The 22,053-nt window shown below is 35.2% G+C and overlaps 1 protein-coding gene across 6 annotated transcripts in view; it reads right to left on the minus strand.

Moving 5' to 3' along the window:
- Window positions 1-15,237: 15,237 nt before the first annotated feature.
- Window positions 15,238-22,053, minus strand: part of TRDN (triadin) — a 368,093-nt gene continuing 361,277 nt past the window's right edge. For 5 of the 6 annotated variants that reach the window (XM_055310519.1, XM_055310523.1, XM_055310520.1 and 2 more), the window contains 2 exons: window positions 20,831-20,869; window positions 15,238-17,357 (listed from right to left, as the gene is read on the minus strand). In XM_055310519.1, coding sequence (XP_055166494.1) covers window positions 17,218-17,357; window positions 20,831-20,869 — 179 coding nt within the window. In that variant the 3' untranslated portion in view covers window positions 15,238-17,217. The remainder of the gene's footprint in view (window positions 17,358-20,830; window positions 20,870-22,053) is intronic. The other variant, XM_055310522.1, reaches the window with a different exon arrangement.

Consider the following 22,053-nt stretch of genomic DNA (forward strand, 5'->3'; position numbering starts at 1 on the left):
CCTTCCACAGTTTGGCTATTGTGGACATGGCTGCTAGAAACATCGGGGTGAGGGTGTCCCGGCGTTTCATTGCATCTGTATCTTTGGGGTAAATCCCCAACAGTGGAATTGCTGGGTCGTAGGGCAGGTCTATTTTTAACTCTTTGAGGAACCTCCACACAGTTTTCAAGAGTGGCTACACCAGTTCACATTCCCACCAACAGTGTAAGAGGATTCCCTTTTCTTCGCATCCTCTCCAACATTTGTGGTTTCCTGCCTTGTTAATTTTCCCCATTCTCACTGGTGTGAGGTGGTATCTCATTGTGGTTTTGATTTGTATTTCCCTGATGGCAAGTGATGCAGAGCATTTTCTCATGTGCATGTTGGCCATGTCTATGTCTTCCTCTGTGAGACTTCTGTTCATGTCTTTTGCCCATTTCATGATTGGGTTGTTTGTTTCTTTGGTGTTGAGTTTAATAATTCTTTATAGATCTTGGAAACTAGCCCTTTATCTGACACATCATTTGCAAATATTTTCTCCCATCCTGTAGGTTGTCTTTTAGTTTTGTTGACTGTATCCTTTGCTGTGCAAAAGCTTCTTATCTTGATGAAGTCCCAATAGTTCATTTTTGCTTTTGTTTCTTTTGCCTTCATGGATGTATCTTGCAAGAAGTTACTGTGGCTGAGTTCAAAAAGGGTGTTGCCTGTGTTCTCCTCTAGGATTTTGATGGAATCTTGTCTCACATTTAGATCTTTCATCCATTTTGAGTTTATCTTTGTGTATGGTGCAAGAGAGTGGTCTAGTTCCATTCTTCTGCATGTGGATGTCCAGTTTTCCCAGCACCATTTATTGAAGAGACTGTCTTTCTTCCAGTGGATAGTCTTTCTTCCTTTATGGAATATTAGTTGACCATAAAGTTGAAGGTCCACTTCTGGGTTCTCTATTCTGTTCCATTTATCTATGTGTCTGTTTTTGTGCCAGTACCACACTGTCTTGATGACCACAGCTTTATAGTACAACCTGAAATCTGGCATTGTGATGCCCCCAGCTATGGTTTTCTTTTTTAAAATTCCCCTGGCTATTCGGGGTCTTTTCTGGTTCCACACAAATCTTAAAATAATTTGTTCTAACTCTTTGAAGAAAGTCCATGGTATTTTGATAGTGTAAATTGCCCTGGGTAACATTGACATTTTCACAATATTAATTCTGCCAATCCACGAGCATGGAATATTTTTCCATCTCTTTGTGTCTTCCTCAATTTCTTTCAGAAGTGTTCTATAGTTTTTAGGGTATAGATCATTTACCTCTTTGGTTAGGTTTATTCCCAGGTATCTTATGCTTTTGGGTGCAATTGTAAATGGGACTGACTCCTTAATTTCTCTTTCTTCAGTCCATTGTTAGTGTATAGAAATGCCACTGATTTCTGAGCATTGATTTTGTATCCTGCCATGCTGCCAAATTGCTGTATGAATTCTAGCAATCTTGGGGTGGAGACTTTTGGGTTTTCTATGTAGAGTATCATGTCATCGGTGAAGAGGGAGAGTTTGACTTCTTCTTTGCCACTTTGAATGCCTTTAATGTCTCTTTGTTGTCTGATTCCTGAGGCTAGGACTTCCAGTACTACGTTGAATAGCAGTGGTGAGAGTAGACATCCCTGTCTTGTTCCTGATCTTAGGGGAAAGGCTCCCAGTGCTTCCCCATTGAGAATGATATTTGCTGTGGGCTTTTCGTAGATGGCTTTTAAGATATCGAGGAAAGTTCCCTCTATCCCTACACTCTGAAGAGTTTTAATCAGGAATGGATGCTGTATTTTGTCAAATGCTTTCTCTGCATCTAATGAGAGGATCATATGGTTCTTGGTTTTTCTCTTGCTGATATGATGAATCACATTGATTGTTTTACGAGTGTTTTGAATTCTTTTTTTAAAGTAAATGTATCATATACAAGAGGTAATAGAAAAGAAGAAGCCTTTGGAGAGTTTGTCAGTAAATACACATAGCTGAAGAAAGAACTAATAAACCTGAAGATAAGGAAACAGAAATTATGCAAAGTGAAATACAAAAAGAGAAAGAATGGAAAAGGGAAACCCAGAACAAAACATCCAAGACCAGGAGGCAATGTCAAATAGTTGAATTTACTTATTAACTTCAGAAAGAAAAGAGAGAAAAGATTAAGAAGAAAAAATATTTCAAGAGATAATGGCTGAAAATGATGAAATAAACCACAACTCAAGAAGTTCAGAAAACACCAAGCAGAAGAATAAATACCAGTAAACATTCCTAGACACACCATCTTCAAATGCTGAAAATCAAACATAAAGAGTAATTCTTGAAGGCAGCGAGGGGAAAAAGTCACCTTACACACAGAGGGGAAAAAAAAGAAAACAGATTTCATTAAGTTTGAGAAACAGAAAAATAAGTTATGTGAACTTTTAACTCAGAATTGTATATCCTGCAAAAATGTTTTTAACAATTAAAACATAATAAAGACTTTTAAAAACAAAAATGTTAAATATACTAGGTATTTTCTTTAATACATTTGTTTTTCCTTTTAAATAGCCTCCACATCCAATGTGGGGCTTGAACTCACAATCCTGAGATAAAGGGTCACATGCTCTACTGACTGGGCCAGCCAGGGATCCCATATACTAGTATGTTTTTCCCTTTAATTGCCCTGACAAAATTAGCTCTTTCATGCAAGAAGAGTGAAAAAGATTTTTGGTTCATAGATTGTGTAAAGGAAAAATAAGTAACAATGCATAAAATGTGAGAGGGAGGAATTATAAGTCTAAGTTCTTACACTATGCATGAAATGGGAAATAACCTTTCAAAGATAGGTTATGATTAATGAGAGATCTTTATTGTAATCAATTGAAAGATGCTAAAATAATTTATAAAAAGAAATATAAACTATAAGTCAATAGTGAAGATAAACTAATCGTAAGAAATTCACAATTACTATAAAAACAGGCAGGAAAGAGGAGAGAGGTAACAAAGCCCAGCTGAAACAAATAGTAAACAACAAACAATATGTAGGCTTAAATCTAATCATATTACTGATTTATTAAATTTAAATGATGTAAACCTATCAAAATACAAAGTGTCTTGATAACAGAGTAAAGACTTGAAAACAAAGACAACCATATGCTTTCTATGAGAAGTGCATTTTAAATATAAGGAGATTGAGAAGTTAAAAGTAAAAAATAAAAAATATGCACCACACAAATACCAGTCAAAAGAATGATGTATCTATATGAATTTCAGGTAAAATGGATTTTAGCACAAGGAAAATTGTCAATGAAAGAAACATTACATGATGTTAAGTGGGCTGATTCAATCAGGAAAACATACATATTCTGAATGTGAATGCATCTAACAACAGAGCTTCAAAATATGAAGCAGAACTGTAGAACAGAAAGGAGAAATAAATCCATTATTATAGTTGGAAATTTTAAAACTTTTTCATCTTATAGTTAGAAAAGATAGGCAAAGCATTGATAATGAACCAGAAGATCTGAACAGTCCAAGCAACAAACTTAACAATTGAAATTTGTAAAAACACGTCACTAAAAAACAGCTGAAAATACATCCTTTTCAAGTGCATATAGAACATCCACTAAGATTCCGGAACATATTTTCTGGAACATATAAAGAAATCTCAACAAACTTAAAATAATTGATATTCTAGAAATCATCTTCTTTGACTATTGTGGAATTGATAAAGAAATAAATAACAGACCTGGTAGATATTTGGACTATCTCCAGTTTTTTTTTCTTTAAAAAGTGCTACTATAAACATTCTTGTTAGTTCTTTATAATGCATATACGTGTGCATGGAAAGGTGAAGCCCTTATATCTCAGAAGTGAATTATTGGTTTATAGATTATGCAAATATTCATCTTCAGTGGATAATTCTAAACAAATTTTCTGATTGCTTGTAACAATTTGCAACCAACAGCAGAGTACGGGAGTCCCAAATTCTTCCTATCACTTGCTACTGTCAGATTTGTTTCTTTGAACTTCTAGTGGGTACATAATCATAGATCATTATTCTTATTCCTCATGATGTGACTTGTCAAATCCCCCATAAGGTACAAAGCAGAAGTGAATATGGAGCTGCCCCATTGTATTTCCCTTTCTCTAGGATTTTGACCTCTTGATACCTAACTGCTGCACTTGCTTTTTTATTTCTTTAGTTCATTTTATCAACTAGCTTTTATGATTATTCTCAGAAAAAGAATGAGTTTGATAAGATTACTGTAGCATGGCTGGAAGAGAATTCTCATATTTTCTTTGTAATTGTAAAATATTTCTTTTTTTAATATTTCAATCCTTTATTGAATAGTCCCCTATCATACAGATGCAAATCATATCCCATTTTTTTTGCTATTTTTGATGTTTCAGTGAATAATGTTGGACACACGTTGATAAACATATATAAATGTCTATGTATGCACCCCCCACACACACATAAGGCTAAATTCATTGAAGAGGGATTTCAGATTCAAAAATAACATGCATTAAAAAAAAACAAAACAAAAATAACATGCATTTATAATTTTGTAAAAGACTAATTGTTTCCAGATAACCTTGTCCCTGGGTATTGCTCCTTCTGAGGGCTCTGAGTTGTTCATAGTGGTTAACATTTAGTATGGGGCTATCTCTTTATGGAAATGAATATTCACTGCTGGATTTTGAGCTCTGTCAATGCTAGGCTCTTCCATAGTCTGATTCTGAGCACTGTGTGCAATTGCCCATATAGATGTTGTTGATCTCACTTATGTTGGTTGCACTTAAAAAGAGTTTTGAGTTTTCATGGGGTTTTTGTTTGTTTGTTTGTTTGTTCCCCAGTTTAATTGAAGATACATGATTTTGGATTTTTTATTTGTTCATTTGTTTGGTTCTTTGCTATCCTATGTGGATTCCAAGAAGTAGAAAAATTAGATGCCATATTTCTCTTAGAACCAGAATAGCATTCATTTCAAAAAACAAAATAAAATTTGGGACACCTGGATGGCTCAGTGGTTGAGCATCTGCCTTTGGCTCAGGCATGATCCCGGGTTCCTGGGATCGAGTCCAACATCAGGCTAACAGGCTAATGTGAGGAACCTGCTTCTCCCTCTGTCTATGTCTCTGCCTCTCTCTCCATGTCTCTCATGAATAAATAAAAAGAATCTTTAAAAAAATTAAATAAAGCAAAATTCAATATTTTTAAAACTGGAAAATAAATTGTTTTAAATTGAAAGTACTCCATTGCTAACATCAGTCTACTGCTACAGCTTTGGATGACTGAAATACAGAGACTTTTACAATTAATAGCCACCTGTTTCTTTCAAATAAAGTTTCAGCATGGATTAGGAAGCCAACCATACTTTTCTGAGCAATGGGGAAGACATTTACATTTGTAACTGTTAGTTACAGAAATTTGATAATATTAGGCAAAGATTTTCTAATTGGTCATTCTGAGTAACAAAAATCTGATGCCCACATTTCAGATCTCTGGAAATAATGCCAACTTTTAATCTCATTATGAGCTATATGAAAAATATTTTAAAGAAATAAAAAGATCATAATTCACATTGTTAACACCCTCAGCTTTCCAATTGTAACTTTGATGTGAAATACTCTTTAGTTCTCCTTAGTTCAAAAGACTCTGCCTGAAATATATGATAAATCCCATTCACATTCTATTTTATTCAGTTCTGTTAGAGTTTATAATCCCTGTCTAGCATGAAGGAAACTTATTATATGCATGTCTAAAATGACTTAACTAGCTGGTTAGCCATGCTAAAAACTGTTCAAAATAAAAAAGGCTTAAAATGGCTTCGATTCATGCTGTTGACATCCATCCTACTGAAATTTGTTATTATAAATCCAGTTTAAAAATATATTTTATACTTTTAACTACAAACTCTTAGCTAGTTGAGGAGGAATTGGTAAATGTTATTTGCTTCACTGGTTGCTTCATATCATTTTTTACTATAACATAATACTAACCCCCTCAAAAAATAAAACATATTTAGTATGTTGATTATTTAGAGCACATTTTGAGAAATGATATAAAAATTGTCCTTTACATTTTATATGACATGGCAAAAAAATAGCATATTTTACATGAATGGAATGTCTATTGTGGAATATGAGACCACAACACAATTACATTTTCTGTAATTTAATTTCAGTGTTACTAACTTTACTCAAGAAATGGGCGACCTTTTGAAATAGAGAAAACAATTTTGAAATGGGCTGAAAGATTTTTATTCTTTGGTTACCAGGCCAATTCCTAGATCTATAAAGATATTTTTAAAGTATCTAATAGAATAAGAAGAATAAGACTCTAACCAAGTTAGAATAAAAATGTCAAAATCATTCCATAGTAGACTAACAACTAGAGCATAATAGTAATCAAGCTAATAATCAAAAGTATAATGCTATTAGATTACAGTTAATGAGGACATAATTTTTTTATACAAGCATACCTAGGAGATGTTGTGGGTTCCAATTTCAGACCACTGCAATAAAGTGAATCAAATGACTTTTTGGTTCCCTAGTGCATATAAAAGTTATGTTTATTCTATACTGTAGTATTAAGTATGCAGTAGCATTATAAAAAACAATATACATACCTTAATTTAAAAAATACTTTTTTGTCAAAAAAATTGCCAATGATTGTCTGAGCTTTCAGAGAGTCATAATCTTTTTGCTGGTGGAAAGTCTTGTCTCAATGTTGTTAGCTATTGACTTATCAAGGTGGCTGTTGCTGAAGGTTGGGGTGGCCACAGCAATTTCTTAAAATAAGACAACATTGAAGTTTGCCACGTTGTTAAGTCTTCCTTTGCAAACAATTTCTCTGCAGTGTGCTATTCTGTTTGACTGCATTTTATCCATGGTAGAATGTCTTTCAAAATTGAAATTAATCCTTTTAAACCCTGATGTTGCTTTATCAGCAACTTTATGTTGTATTCTAAATTCTTTGTTGTCACTTTTTTTTTTTAAAGATTTTATTTACTTATTCATGAGAGACAGAGAGAGAGAGAGAGAGAGAGAGAGAGAGAGAAGCAGAGACACAGGCAAAGAAAGAAGCAGGCTCCATGCAGGAAGCCCCACGCAGGACTTGATCCTGGGTCTCCAGGGTCACACCCTGGGCGGAAGGCAGGCGCTAAACTGCTGAGCCACCAGGGCTGCCCTTCATTGTCATTTCCACTATCTTCACTGCATCTTCACCAGGAGAAGATTCCATCTGAAGAAACCATTTATTTTGCTCATTCCTAAGAAGCACCTCTTCCTCTGTTGAATTTTTATCATGAGAGTGCAAGAATTCAGTCACATCTTGGGGTTCCGCTTCTAATTCTACTTCTTTTGCTCTTTTTACCACATCTGCATTTGCTTCCTCCACTGAAGTCTTGAACCCCTCAAAGTATCCATGAGGGTTGGAATGAAGTTTTTCCAAACTTCTGTTGATGTTGATATTTTGATCTCTTTTTCATGAATCACAAATGTTCTTAATGGCATCTGGAATGATGAATATTTTCCAAAGGTTTTCAATTTACTTTGCCCAGATCCATCAGAGGAATTATCTATGGCAGCTGTGGCTTTCCTCCAGCAGAGCTTTTGAGTGACCAGTGTGTTGTCAATGAGCAGGAATATTTTGAAAGGAATTTTTCTGAGCAATAGTTCTCAAGGGCAGACTTCAAATATTCAGTAAATCATTTTATGAACAGATATATTGTCATTCAGGCTTTATAGAGCACAAGCAGAGTAGATTTGGCATAATTCTGAAGGCCTTAGGATTTCAGAACGGTCCATAAATGTTGGCTTATACTTAAAGTCACCAGCTGGATTAGTCCCTAACAAGAGAGTCAGCCAGTCTTTTGAAGCTTGGAAGCCAAACATTGACTTCTTCTCTCCAGCTGTGAACTTCGTACATAGCACGATCTTCTAATATAAAGCTCTTTGATCTACATTGAAGATCTATTGTGTAGTGAAACCCCCTTCATCATCTCAGCTGAATCTTTTGGATAACTTACTGTAGCTTCTACATGAGCATTTGTTGCATTACTTCACATCTCTATGCTTTGGAGATGGGTTCATTCCTCAAACTTCATGAACCAACCTCTACTTGCTTCAGACTTTTTTTCGTTAGTTTCCTCACCTCTCTCAACTGTCATAGAATTGAAGAGAGTTAAAACTAAAATCAAAATTGGCTAACATAAAAAACACAAGAAACAACAAGTGTTGGCAAAGATGGGGAGAAAAAGGAATCCCTACACACTGTTGATGAGAATGCAAACTGGTGCAGCCACTGAGGAAAACAGTATGGAGTTTCCTCAAAAAGTTAAATATAGAACTACCCTACGATCCAAAAATCACACCACTGGGTATTTACCAAAAAAATACAGAACATTAGTTCAAAGGGATACATGCATTCCTAAGTTTATAGCAATATTATTTACAATAGCCAAATTATGGAAACTGTCCTAGTGTCCATCAATTAGTAAATGCATAAAAGAAGATGTGGTCTATATATACAATGGAATATTTTTCAGCCATAAAAAAAGAATAAAATCTTACCATTTTCAACAACACGAATGCAGTTAGGGAGTATAATGCTAAGTGAAATAAGCCTGCCAGAGAATGACAAATACCATATAATTTCACTCATATATGGAATTTAAGAAACAAACAAACAAAAAAAGCAAAGAATAAAAAAGAAGAGAGAGACAAATCAAGAAACAGACTCTTAACTGTAGAGAACAAACTGATGGTTACCATGGGGGGGCGGGTGGGTATGGAAGAAATAGGTGATGGAGATGAAAGAGAAAAAAGTACACTTACAATGAGCACTGAGTAATGTATGGAATTGTTGAATCCCTATATTGTACAGGTGAAACTAATATAACACTGTATGTTAACTATAATGAAATTACATTTTTTAATTTTTTTTATTAAAATAAAAGAACTAAAGAGAGTTAGCTTTACTGTAGACTATGCTTTGGCTTAAGGGTATATTATAGCTAGCTTGCTCTTCTAACCGACCACTTAGACTTTTTCCATAACAGCAATAAGGCTGTTTTGCTTTCTTATCATTCATGTGTTCACTGGAGTAGCACTTTTAATTTCCTTCAAGAGCTTTTCCTTTGCATTCACAACTTGGCTACCTGTCTAGTCCAAGAAGCCTAGTTTTTGGCCTAGGACATACCTACCTCACTAAACTTAATCATTTTTAGCTTTTAATTTAAAGTAAGAAACATAGAATTCTTCCTTTCATTTGAACACTTAGAGGCTATTGTACCACTGTAGGGTTATTAGTTGGCCTAATTTCAAGTTGGTTGTGTCTTAGGTACTAGGGAGGCCAAAGGAGAGGGGGTGATGGGAGAATAGCTGGTCAACACCCACAACAGTTATTAATTTTGCCATCTTACGTGGGTGCAGTTCATAGCACCGCTCCCCCCCATTACAATAGTAATATAGTAACATTACAGATGTCCATAACAAATATAGTAATAATTTAAAACTTTAGGGGATCCCTGGGTGGCTCAGCAGTTTAGCCCCTGCCTTCCGCCCAGGGCTTGATCCTGGAGTCCCAGGATCGATTCCCACATCGGGCTTCCTACATGGAGCCTACTTCTCCCTCTGCCTGTGTCTCTGCCTCTCTCTGTGTGTCTCTTGAATAAATAAATAAAATCTTTTTAAAAATAATAGTAAAATAAAATAAAAATTTAAAATATTGCAGGAATTGCCGATATGTGACAGAGAGGTAACAAATGATGTGAAGAGAATTACTCAATGTAGGGTTGCCACAAACCTTTAATTTGTAAAAAGAAAATGAAACAATAACAAAACACAATAGCTGCCAAGTGCAATAAAGCAAATCACAATAAAATGAGATATGCTTGTATATGGAACACCAATTCAGTGATAACAGGAATAAGTAACTTTATTTTTCCTTCAGAAAGGAAGTCTTTTATAAAAAGGTTTTTTTATTAAAAAAAAACAAGTTTAAGAAATCTGTCCAGTTAATATTTATACTTATTTCAACAGGGATAAATTTTAAATGTTAGCAATGTTTCTTTATCCTTTACAGTCTATAGAGGAAGATATTATGCTTTGGGGGTCAGCCCTGTAACTCTCATTTATCAATCAGCTGAGAAATTAGTATTCGTGGATTTTACTTTTTTAAAAAAATAGCCATTCTAACAGGTACGTAATGGTATCTCTTTGTGGTTTTATTCTGAATGATTAATCTACTGATTAATGACATTGAACATCTTTTCATATGTTTATTTGCCATCCATATATATTCTTTGATGAGCTGTCTATACAAATACATTGCACTTAATAAAAATTAGACTTTCCTTATTACTGATTTTTGATGGGTCTACATACATTCTAGATGAGTCATTTGCCAGAAAAAAGTGTTTTGCAAATATTCCTTTGGTCTGTGTCATGTTCTTTGATTCATTTCACAGTGTCAAGAGTAGATGTTCAATTTGTCAAAATTTTCTTTTATGGATCTTGCATTTGCAGTCATATTTAAAAAAGCACTGTCCTATCCAGGGCCATAAAGACATTCTGCTGTTTTCTTCTATGTGTTTTACAGTTTTGAGTTTTACATTTAGGTCTCTGATCCATTTTGAATAAATTTTCACACATGTGCAAGATACAACAGAATGTGAGAGTTTATTTAATATGAATGCTAATTAGTCTATCATTTATTGAAAAGGTTATATTTTCCACATAGATTTGGTTTTGTAATTTTTTTCCAAAACCAATTGATCATATATGTGTGTACCTATATTTGGAACACTTTTCCTCTTCTGTTGATGTCTATATCTTCCATTACACTAAAAAACATTCATTGAATTTGAGTTGTTAATATTTTGTTAAAGAATTTTTCCTCTAGGTTCATGAAAGTTATTGATATTTGGGGTTCTTTCCCCCTTTCTGGTAATATCCTTACTTAATTTTGTAAATGAGTAGAGAAATGGGTCATTTTCTTTTGTTTTATGGAGGGATTTGTGCAGAATTGGTGTTGTTTCTTTCTTAAATGTCTCAGAATTCACCAGTGAAGTCATCTGGGCTGTGAGTGCTGTCGTTGGAAGATTTTCAGTAAAAATTCCATTTTTAATATGGATACAGGATTGCTCAGGTTATCAATTTCTTCCTGTATGAAATTTGATAGTTTCTGTCTTCCTAGGAATTTGTCCTTTGTATCTAAGTTGTTGAATTTATAGACAAAGTTGTAATATTCTTTATTGTCCTTTTAATGACAGTAGAGTTGGTAGTGATGACCCATTCTTCATTTCTAACATTGGCAAATTTTAGTCTCTCTCATTCTGACTGGATGTTTATCAATTTTTTGAGCTTTTCAAAAAACAGCTTTTGATTTCATTGATTTTTTCTGTTTCTCTATATTCAATTTTATTGGTTTCTACTATAACCTTTATAATTTTCATCCTTCTGTTCTGAATGTATTCACTATATACATTCATGAATACTATAAAACAATGAAAAAGAATAAACTTCTATATGCAATAAAATGAATATGTCTCACTTGTATGCCTTAAATCACAGACTAGATACTGGACACAAAATATGTAATTTACAATTTCATTCATGTGAAGGTCAAAACTGTCAAAACAATTTGGTAATAGAAGTCAGAGTAGTGGTTACCCAAGGGATACTGACTGGGTAAGACATGAATGAGACTCTGGAGCACTGTTAATGTTCTGTTTAATGTTCTGTATCTTGACTTAGGTGAGATTTCATAGATGCATCTAGCTCTCTACTTGAGTTATGTACATGAGATACCAGTCTATAGATGTTTATTAATAGGGAAGCTGTGTATGTCCTTGAATAAAGAAATAATCCAGGATACATGTTAAGTGAAGAAAGGAAAGTACAGGATGATGTTTATGATATGCAGTGTTTGTGTAAGAAAGCAACAAAATGAGAATACATATTTGTTTTCATTTGAATTTGCAGAGGATAGATACATACAAATCTGTAAATGTGATTAGTTGTAGGAAGTAGAGGAGTGGTTGGGAAACTGAGGCAACAAGGTTGGGATGAGATGACACTTTCCATGTATACCTTTAATATCATTTTGACTTTGAACAAGGTTAATAAATTCCCAATTTTAAAAATACTTTTTCATACATACATATTCCAAAGATGAAAATAAATTATTTATTTGCTACATTTGTTCCTCTAAATTGCTCAAATTCAGAGTTAGTTGTCTTTTCTTTTTTTTTCTTTTTTGTAAAATATTTCCTTCTTTGTAGAGAATGCACCTTCCATTCAGATCATCCTATATGTTCCTAATGGCATCAAATATATACAAATGCACAAATGATTTGTCATTGAGTTCTGAACATGAGCAAGAGATGCTTCTTCCCTAAGAAAAGACATATGATAAATGTTTTGAGATACAACACTTAGTATTTATTTTGACACTGCCAACTTATGTTGCTGAAACACCTTCATATCTTCTAATGAATATTTAATTCCATGGCTGCATCTCTGATGGGGCTCATGAGTCACTTAGAGCTCCATCTCGAATTGCCATTCAGAGTACCACTTTTCCATAGACATCTCATAAGCACTGTGTGTTCTGATTCAGTCTTTTGAAGGATATTTTGCTGTGTGATTTATAGCAAGCAACTCCCTGAAAATGATGCAAATTAATGGAGTTTCTCTAAAACAAAATTATTTTTTTGCCAGTGGCAATGTTTCCATTTTTGTGGTTGGTTCATGGGGGTCTGACTTTCATTTGCTGCTTTGGCTTATGCCACTTAGCAACACTTGATCTTCAGGGTAGGGCATATATGATCCATTTAATAACAAAGCTGGAAGGGAATTTGAAAGGTCTTAACAGTAATATCCCTTTACATGGTGCTTCCCCATAATTTTCCTCACCAAAGATGAATGTCCTTGTGCCACAGGAACTTTTATTTCTATTTAGAAGATGAAAAATTGAAGGACAGAGAAGATAAATGACCTGGAATTAGATAAATACTCCCAGAATTAGAATCTGACCTTGGGTTTGAGAGCCACTAGTCCACCAGACGCTACCCCAGCATATTTATTCTGAAAACACATCTGGCCTGGCAACTCTGCTCAGAGGAAGAAGTGTACTCCTGATAAGTTTTTAAAGAAAGATTTGCATGTAGTAGGGAAAGAAGTAAAATAGCACTACTGGCTTGATGCAAGTAGTTAGTTCTTGCTAAAAGTTTACCACAGAGTGTGGACACGGAGGTTGACAATCTTCCAAGATGTACGTGATCAGGAGATGAATGTGGCTGTATAAGAAACCAAGAATTTCCTTCTTTGCTTTTACTATTTGCTGACATGTACTTACTGGAATTTGTATGACTTAAATATTAACAAGCATTAATTCACTTCATTATTTATTCTGAGCTTTCCTTTAGAGTATAAATATGTTTTGAAAAGCATGTATTTTTATTTTAACTCACATCTTTGGATGAGTCATGATTAATTTAAAGAGAGTTGTTTTTTTGTTTTCTTTCTATTTGAGGTAAATAGTTGGGGTCTCTCAGTGACTTATAACATCTTCACAGTTAAAGAGTATGGGAAAACGAAGCTATGTATCTTTGTACACAAGAGGAAACATCTGCAGGAATGTCCAAATGTTTTATGGGGACCCACGATTAACAAGGGGAAAAAGCACAGGGTAGCAGTAGCAGAAGTGTGAAAGGAGTAGAGCGATGGTGTCAGGAGGCCAGTTTCTGGAAAGCTGTGCTGAGTTTCCATGCTTTAATGAATTTGCAAATCACAGAGGGAAGCTTATAATGGTGGAAACATCACACAGAGTCACACGGAAAAGAATGTGTAATGATTAGAAAAGAGGACACTTGAGTTTTGGGTTTAGTTCTGCTCCTACTAGCAATGTGACCCTGGCATATCACTTAATATCTCTGAGATTCCTGTTCTGTATCTCTAAAGCAAATGAATGTGATTCACTCTTAATGTCCTTTTCAGCTCTTATATAGGAAAAAGCAAGCCTTTTCACATGGGGTTACATATCTGATACCGATTATAATTCAAAAAATGGATTTTGAGATGCTGGGTAAATTAGCTAAGTTTTACAATAACACACTGAGGATGTAGTTAAGAACAGTTAGGAACTAGCAGACTAAGGTTCTAGGCCAGGCTTTGAAGCAGTCCGTGACTTTGAGCAAATTTATGCATTTCTCTAGGGATTAGGTTTATTTTTCTCTATGTGCCAGTTGAGCTAGATGGTCCCTGAGTTTTCTTTTCTTTTTTTTTTTTTTAAGACTCTTGGATTGGTTGGATTCTTTTTTTTTTAATTTTTTATTTATTTATGATAGTCACAGAGAGAGAGAGAGAGAGAGAGAGAGAGAGAGAGAGAGAGGCAGAGACACAGGCAGAGGGAGAAGCAGGCTCCATGCACCCGGAGCCTGACATGGGATTTGATCCCAGGTCTCCAGGATCGCACCCTAGGCCAAAGGTAGGCGCTAAACCACTGCACCACCCAGGGATCCCTGGTCCCTGAGTTTTCTATCAGCAATAACATTCGTTATTCTCTTTGCCTTTCTCCAGTAAAGTAACATAAAAAAATATAGTTTCAGTTTCCAAAAATTTCTAGAGGAGTTTTTACATGGATATACCAGGATGATTTAATATGCAGGCACTTTCCATGGGAATTATTCTGAAAAAGACCTGTCCCTTTTGAATGATGATTTTTCAGACTTTATGAAAACTAAACATAAATAAAAACCTTAGGTAGTTATTAATTTTCTATAGACCTTCATCTATAAAGAGGAAGAGAAGTTTGGGGAAGAGTGGATGGTTGGGATAGGTACCTCATACCAATTGGACAAAATGGAGAACTAGGACAATTATTAAATATCACATACTTTTGACCAATATGACATGAATTGTGAGTGCCCTATTAAAGACAAAAACTTTTAACTGAACCATTTATCTTTTCCTTTTTAATGTAAAACACAAACTTGAAAGGGCTAGAAATACTTTATTTAATGAAACCATTCAAACAGATGAGTTTCGTCATTTTTCAAGTGCTATCATCATTGTAACTTTAAGCAGATATACCTTTAATAATCATTATTAATGTTGTTTACATCTTGTTTGTTTAAATTCCAGTTACAATAAATTGTCCTTTTTTACTTCTTATTGGTTTTTATAATGACAGTGAAAGAAACAATGATATAATGTAGAAAAGCACTCAGGAAAAATTAGTGCCGCATCCAAAAGTATTATTTCAGAAATTTATTTTGACGTCATATTTGTATTAAGATATATTGTCATTGTCCACAGTACATCTGTGAGGTATCAGGTTGTTTGTCTTGATCCCTATTTCACACATAGGGAAACAATCATAGTGCATTTAGGAAATTTTCCAAGGCCACATGTTGTGTCAGGACAGCACTGGGAATAGAATTTATCTCTAATAATTTTCTTATGTAGTCCAGTGCTTAACATAGTGCCCTAGAAAGAGTAAGTAGAGTAAGTACTCAATAGCCATTGAATGAAAGAATGGATAAACCATTCTATGAAATCTAAACAATTGTCATATTTTCTCTCCATTCCCTTCTTCATTAAATTGGACAAACTGTAGGAACAGTTGAGTAATAAAGTTTATCTACAGTCCTACCCAAAAGTTTCCATTGCTACATGAAAGGGGCTTTGCAAGATTATACCATGTGGTCAGTCCTGAAGGTACATACTCCAGGTCCCCCCAAAAGAGTGTCGTTAATCTTGGTTCATTAAAACATTGGCTTTTGTGGCGTGAGTTAGATCCACTAGCATGTGCCTGAGACCAACTCTTTTTGCCAAAGTCACTGAAAATCCATTATTGATACTGAATGTGTAACTGATGCCCTAGCCTAGTGATATTTTAGTAAAATAGTGACCTAACTAGGACTTAAAGAACTTACATAGTTACAGTCCTTGAAAATAAGTCACTTGGCTAGTATTGGCTCTGGCTACCCCACCAGAGGGTAATTAGAATGCCAAAAAAGGAGAACTTATTTCCTGAGCTTATTTGTCATAAGTTGAGTTGCAACTGTAAACATGATAAAGGTCACAGTGGCATGACTTTAATGTTGATAGAAAAATGTGGTAAAGAACACAAGTGTTCGTATCACTGGGAGACAAAAAGGTGACAAAACCATAATAGTCATTCCCAGTGATGCATTATCAAGTAACTTAAAGATAGTCACTTATTTCCTTGGCACTGATTACCACTTACTGCAAAAACAAGTAAGACATCTCATGAAGCATTTATGGTTAAAATGCATTTCTTCAATTTTGATGACATTAACTTCTATATTTATATATGTATTTTTTGAGAAAGTAAACATATTTAACTGCATAGGATAATCCTATTAAAGTGAAGTGAAATACGTTTGTGCCTGTCACCCATATTTAGTGACTGATCTAAAATTTCACCCAGGTGACATTTTTATTAGGGCATAGTCTGGAGAAATCTGAAAATACTACATCTCATTTGCTTTTATTTTTAAAAAAACACTTTCACCAGACCTGCCTAACTGGATGGTTTATTTCTACTGGAGACAATGTCCTAATTGTAATTCAAGATAAATCTTTGAAATAAGATTTATCAAACTTCAAATATTTCTACTCCATCTTACCATGTCCAAAGTTCAGAGATATTTTGAATTCTAAGTGAAAGAGCATCACAAGGAACTTACAGCCCTATATGTGTCAACTACTACCCATTCTTAGAGCATTACTGTAACTAAAATAGGAAGAGACATAAATAAAATTAAACTATTAACATCATCTTAGTGGTCAGATTGCGTTCAAAGATCTACATGATAAAGAGCAGCTTTCGTATAAGCTCCTGCACTCTTTTGAACTGAAAACATCTGTGTTGTCACTTAAAACCATATCGCACTGAAATCAGGAATTCCATTTTGTAATTGCATCAAGTATGTTTAAAAGATCATTAAGTAAACTTTAACTTGTGAGCAAACCTACAGTGAGTAGAAATAAAAAAAAATATATAAGCATCCACACTAGCAACAAACACAAATAACAGATTCTTGAGTGCCAGATCTTTCAACGTGTTTGCTTATCATTCAAGAAGAGTAAAACAGTTTCAGAGACACTCCCCGGATTCATGATTTCAGTTGCCTATGTCACTGCAGACAAACAGAAGGTCCTATTTTCAAAGTCTTAAAGCACTTGGAAGGGCTGTGCGTAGAGGGTCTATTGTCCTTGTTGCTTCTGTCCTGGAGAACTTGGTTGGCCAGAGCTCTCTCCAGGACGGTATGCGGGAGTGACAGGAAACTGAAATCCGTAGCCATTGTATCCATCCAAGTAGACACACTGGAAGAAACTGATGGGGCCTAGGGAACAGAGCATGATAATCTGTTAAAACAAGTAGAATGCGAGCAGGAACAAAGGTGAAACATGGCCTGATAGTACAGTGTACAGTGTCGGTGAACATGGGATCTTCAGCCACAGAGACTTGACAATAACTAGCCAGGGAATCAACCATATTGTGTCTTGGATTCCTCACATGTAAAGTCAAAACACTATAGCAAAAGCTTCCTAGAAGTGTTGTGGAAAGTAAATCAGTAAGTGTATGCGAAGCACTTGAAATCTTTCCTGGCACCTAATAAGCCCTTAATAAATGATAATAAAAATGATCTGACATAGAAAGTCAAAGCACCAACGTTACAGGAATCTGTTGGTGTGCGCAGCACTCAGAAAATTGTTATGTGGTAACAGATGCTAAAACATGAGCTTATCAATATGCCAAGTAACTGATTTTTTTTCTTTGAGCGTTTTAATAAAAGCACAGAGAGCCTTGTGGTTCCTAGAGTTGAGGTTTTCCACATGCCTTTACTCTGGAGGCTCTCCTCAAATGGCACAGTTACTTTTTATGGCAACGCTTCCAGGTAGCAGCTCTGCCGGCGGAGCGGAAAGCAACACAGAAAGACCTTAAAGACAAGCAAGGGCTGTAGTGCAGCAGGTAGGAGCTTGCACTGCCAATGCCCCCCATGCTCCTGGTTGCAGATTTGTTCAGAGATGGTGACTTTGGCTTCTTCAAACCATCACGGGCACCCACTGACTCTTCAGTGTTTTCCATTTCATTTATTTGCCATCTGTTAATGAGCCACTTTTTGCTGATGGCCAGGAAAGAGAAGGACCATTGAAGCGACTGCCATGTGGACTATGGTGAAGCTGGCCAAATCCATATGAGTGTAAGGGGCTTATGAAGTAGCATAAAAACAAAGCAAAGCAACAGAAGGAAGCAATGAGGGAAATTATGAACTTAGTTCTTTCTACTTCATCTCATACAGAATCATTGTTCTTTTTTTTTTTTAAGATTTTTTAATTTATTCATGAGAGACACAGAGAGAGAGACACAAAGAGAGGCAGAGACACAGGCAGAGGGAGAAGCAGCCTCCAAGCAAGGAGCCCAATGTGGGACTCCATCCTGGGTCTCCAGCATCAGGCCCTGGGACGAAGGCAGGCGCTAAAACACTGAGCCACCGGGGCTGCCCCAGGATCACTGTTCTTATTCTTCTTCTTGTTATTATTATTATTTTGTTCCAGCTTCAGAGAGAGGCAGTAACACAACCTCTTCCACCCCCAAGGTTGTTCAGTGCTACTAATGGGGATGGCAATAAAGTTGGCTGCATATAAGCAATGGCAGCACCGGTGCTAAAAGTGGGAGTCCAGCTGAGGCAGGCTACCTTCTAACTGAACTTACCACACATGGGCACAGTTCTGACACTTAATTGATGTCAATAGGGCTATTAATGAAAATATCATTATAGCTGCAAATTTTAGCTCTTATATAAAAGACTCAGGAATATCCGACTATAGAACCACTCCATAGTAAGATGAGAATAGGAAATATTGTTTTTCTATAGTAAATCTCCCAATTGAACGTAAATATTTGGCAACTGTTTTACTAAAAATATTGAATTGATTTATTCATTCATTTATTTTTACTTAGACTTTTTATTTTGAGATTAGTCTAAAGTTGCACACAGTTGTAGGAAATGATACAGAGAGATTTCTCTATCTCCTTCACCGGGGTTTCCCCACAATGGTGACAACTTTGCAAAACTATAGTACAATATTCTAAACAGGAACTTGACATCGATGCAATCCACCTATCCTTCTGTGTGATTTTTTTAATTATATTTTTTGGGTTTTTAAAAAAGATATATTTATTCATGAGAATAAAAAAATGTATTTATCCCTTAAATTATGTTTTAATATTAATTTATAGAATAAAAGGCTTCAGCTGTTTCTGTGACATAGCCACAAATTTTTACCAGTAGATGAACAATTAGTAAACTACTATTTAAATCAGAAATATACCCAGTTTGATTTTATAAGATTTTGCGATAATATTGAGAAGTATTAAGACTGCTTATTTCCCCATATTTATCACAAGCTGATGCTATGGGTATGAAGGCTTCTAATGACTATCTCTCCTCTGGTGCAATGGCCCCAGCATCTAAGGCAGAGCTTGGAACATAGTAGGCACTTAATATTTGTTCAATGAATGAAGTATTAATGCAGAGTAGGAGGCATTTGCTATTATAGTACGCATTTTAGTAATTTCCTTCAGAAATACATTAAAGAAACATTTAGAATTTGGAGAACATTATTGATGTCATTTCCTCAGATAAATATGTATTCTTTACTTTAAAATCATGATGTGGGCAGCCCCGGTGGCCCAGCGGGTTAGTGTCGCCTTCGCCTTCAACCCGGGGTGTGATCCTGGAGACCCAGGATGGAGTCCCATGTCAGGCTTCCTGCATGGAGCCTGCTTCTCCCTCTGCCTGTGTCTTTGCCTCTCTCTCTCTCTCTCTCTCTCTCTCTCTCTCTCTCTGTGAGTCTGTCATGAATAAATAAATTAAATCTTAAAAAAAAATAAAATAAAATCATGATGTGAGGGGTGCCTGGGTGGCTCAGTTGATTAAGTGTCTACCTTCAACTCCCATCATGATCCCAAGGGTCCTAAAATCCAACCTGCATAGGGCTCCCTGCTCAGTGGGGAGCCTATTTCATCCTCTTCCTCTGGCCCTACCTCCCCCAATGCCTGTGCTCTCTCTCCTTCTCAAGTTAAAAAAAAAAAAACAAAAACAAAAACAAAAAACCCATTATGTGAAACAAATCTCTGTCATACTTATTTCAAACATTGCTTCCTTTCGTCTGTCCAGCAATGACTTTAATGCAAATGTGGATGCAAAATGTATTGCTTCACCATTTGAAGAAAAATGTCTAATTTGGAAGTACCAGAATAATGAGAATCTTGGATATTGAATTTTGTAGCTGCACCTGAATGTTGATTGCATTTGAAATCAACAATCCCAAGGATTGAATATTGAGCCCCTGCCATATATCTAGAAAAACCAAAAAGAACTTTCAATCTTAGCAGTGAGTTTCTAAGCAATTGAATTGCTGAGTCCTAGAATTCTACATTTTTTTCATTTTCATATTAAAAAGTTTAGCATGTCACTTCAGCTGTCTTATTCTTATAGCAGGCAGTGACACACATTTAAGCGCGGGTTCAGTGAGGGTGTTCAGGATCAGAGTTGTGCAGAATGGTTTGCAACAAATGCCACTTCAGTCATTACTTTTAATTCTTCCAAATACGTGCCTCTTGCCTGATGCAAAAAATGATGAACTTCTTTTAGAAATAGAAATGACCTACTTTAATGTTATTCTTCACGTCCAGGCTAGAAATCTTCTTCTTCTAATATGGGTCTTCTTAAGAGTCTTAAAGTGTCAATTTACACTTACCATCTTAATATAGAATGACTTTATCATTTTAATGTAATAACGAACTTACTTTTTTGCCTCTTTGTGGGAGACACATCTTCAGCTTCTTCTAATGGATACAAAAATATGAAAGTAAATAATCTGTACATTCCCAGCTATCATACAAATATGGAGGGAGATGAAAATGTCTAAAGAGGTGCGCAGTATGAAAGAAACAAGAGTGAATGCTAGGTTCTTTTAATATATGCTAGGTTCTTATTCAGATTCTCCTCAATCTCTCACTATTTTAAAGGAAAGAAGAATCAGTTGAAGAAAAGAATGTGGCATTTGACAGGCAGTTGTTAAAACAGGAAAACTGGTCCTGATGTATTGGATGTTAGTGGATGAGAACTAGATGACACACATTCTTTTCTTAGAAGAGGTCTTTGATGTTCAGAGTTGTAATATGGTAAGGGTAAGTTGGCTAAATGATGATATTTCAGTCAAAATCATTCTACATTTTTTAGGAACTGCAGCTTTTTTGTGACCACCATTGCCATGAAAGAATATCACAGAATGGTGTCCTGTATCCTTCCCTTTTCTCATCTGGCTCAAGGGCTTCTCTGCTGTAGTGAATGGGCACCAGGCAGTTATCTAGTGATGGAGAAATTGAAGCTATGTATGTGAACCCTTTCTCCAAGTTAGAAGTTCTTGTCTGGTATTCATATTTGGGCTTTTTGGGGGGGGGTTTCCTATAAAACTCTGAAATGTTAGAAAGATGTGTGTGTGTGTGTCTTTCATCAAAAGTTAGGTTTTAAACTTCATCAAAATCTGAATGAGCTCAAGGACCTTTTTCTCAAAGTGTGATCCAAATACCAAGAGTTTCACTATTACCTGGAGACTGACATAAAGGTAGTTCTTAGGCTCCAACCCAGATTTATTCCATTTTAAGAATGTCAGAATATTTATGTATAAAATAGTTTGAGAAGCAAAGATCTAGAAGTTGAAAACACATTAAGAGTTGTTGTTTTTAATAATCCAAGTTTTAAAAAATATCTAAAAGTTCAGTATTCAAAACATATCTTAGGGAAAATGTAAATCATTTCATAAGACTCAGGTGTCCATTCCCTTGTGTCTTTTCTCAAAGCACTACTTTCTACACTATTAATTAATTCTGGGCCCTGCTATAGTACTTATATTTTCATGGCAAGAACAATTTTTAGGAAAACTCTATTGCATACAGGAAAGTTTAGAAGTAGAATAGAAAATATTTATTATATAATAAGCCAAACTATGGAGCCATAAAACTCCTCA

Source organism: Nyctereutes procyonoides, unplaced genomic scaffold, assembly GCF_905146905.1.
Source record: "Nyctereutes procyonoides isolate TBG_1078 unplaced genomic scaffold, NYPRO_anot_genome, whole genome shotgun sequence".
NCBI lineage: Eukaryota > Metazoa > Chordata > Mammalia > Carnivora > Canidae > Nyctereutes > Nyctereutes procyonoides.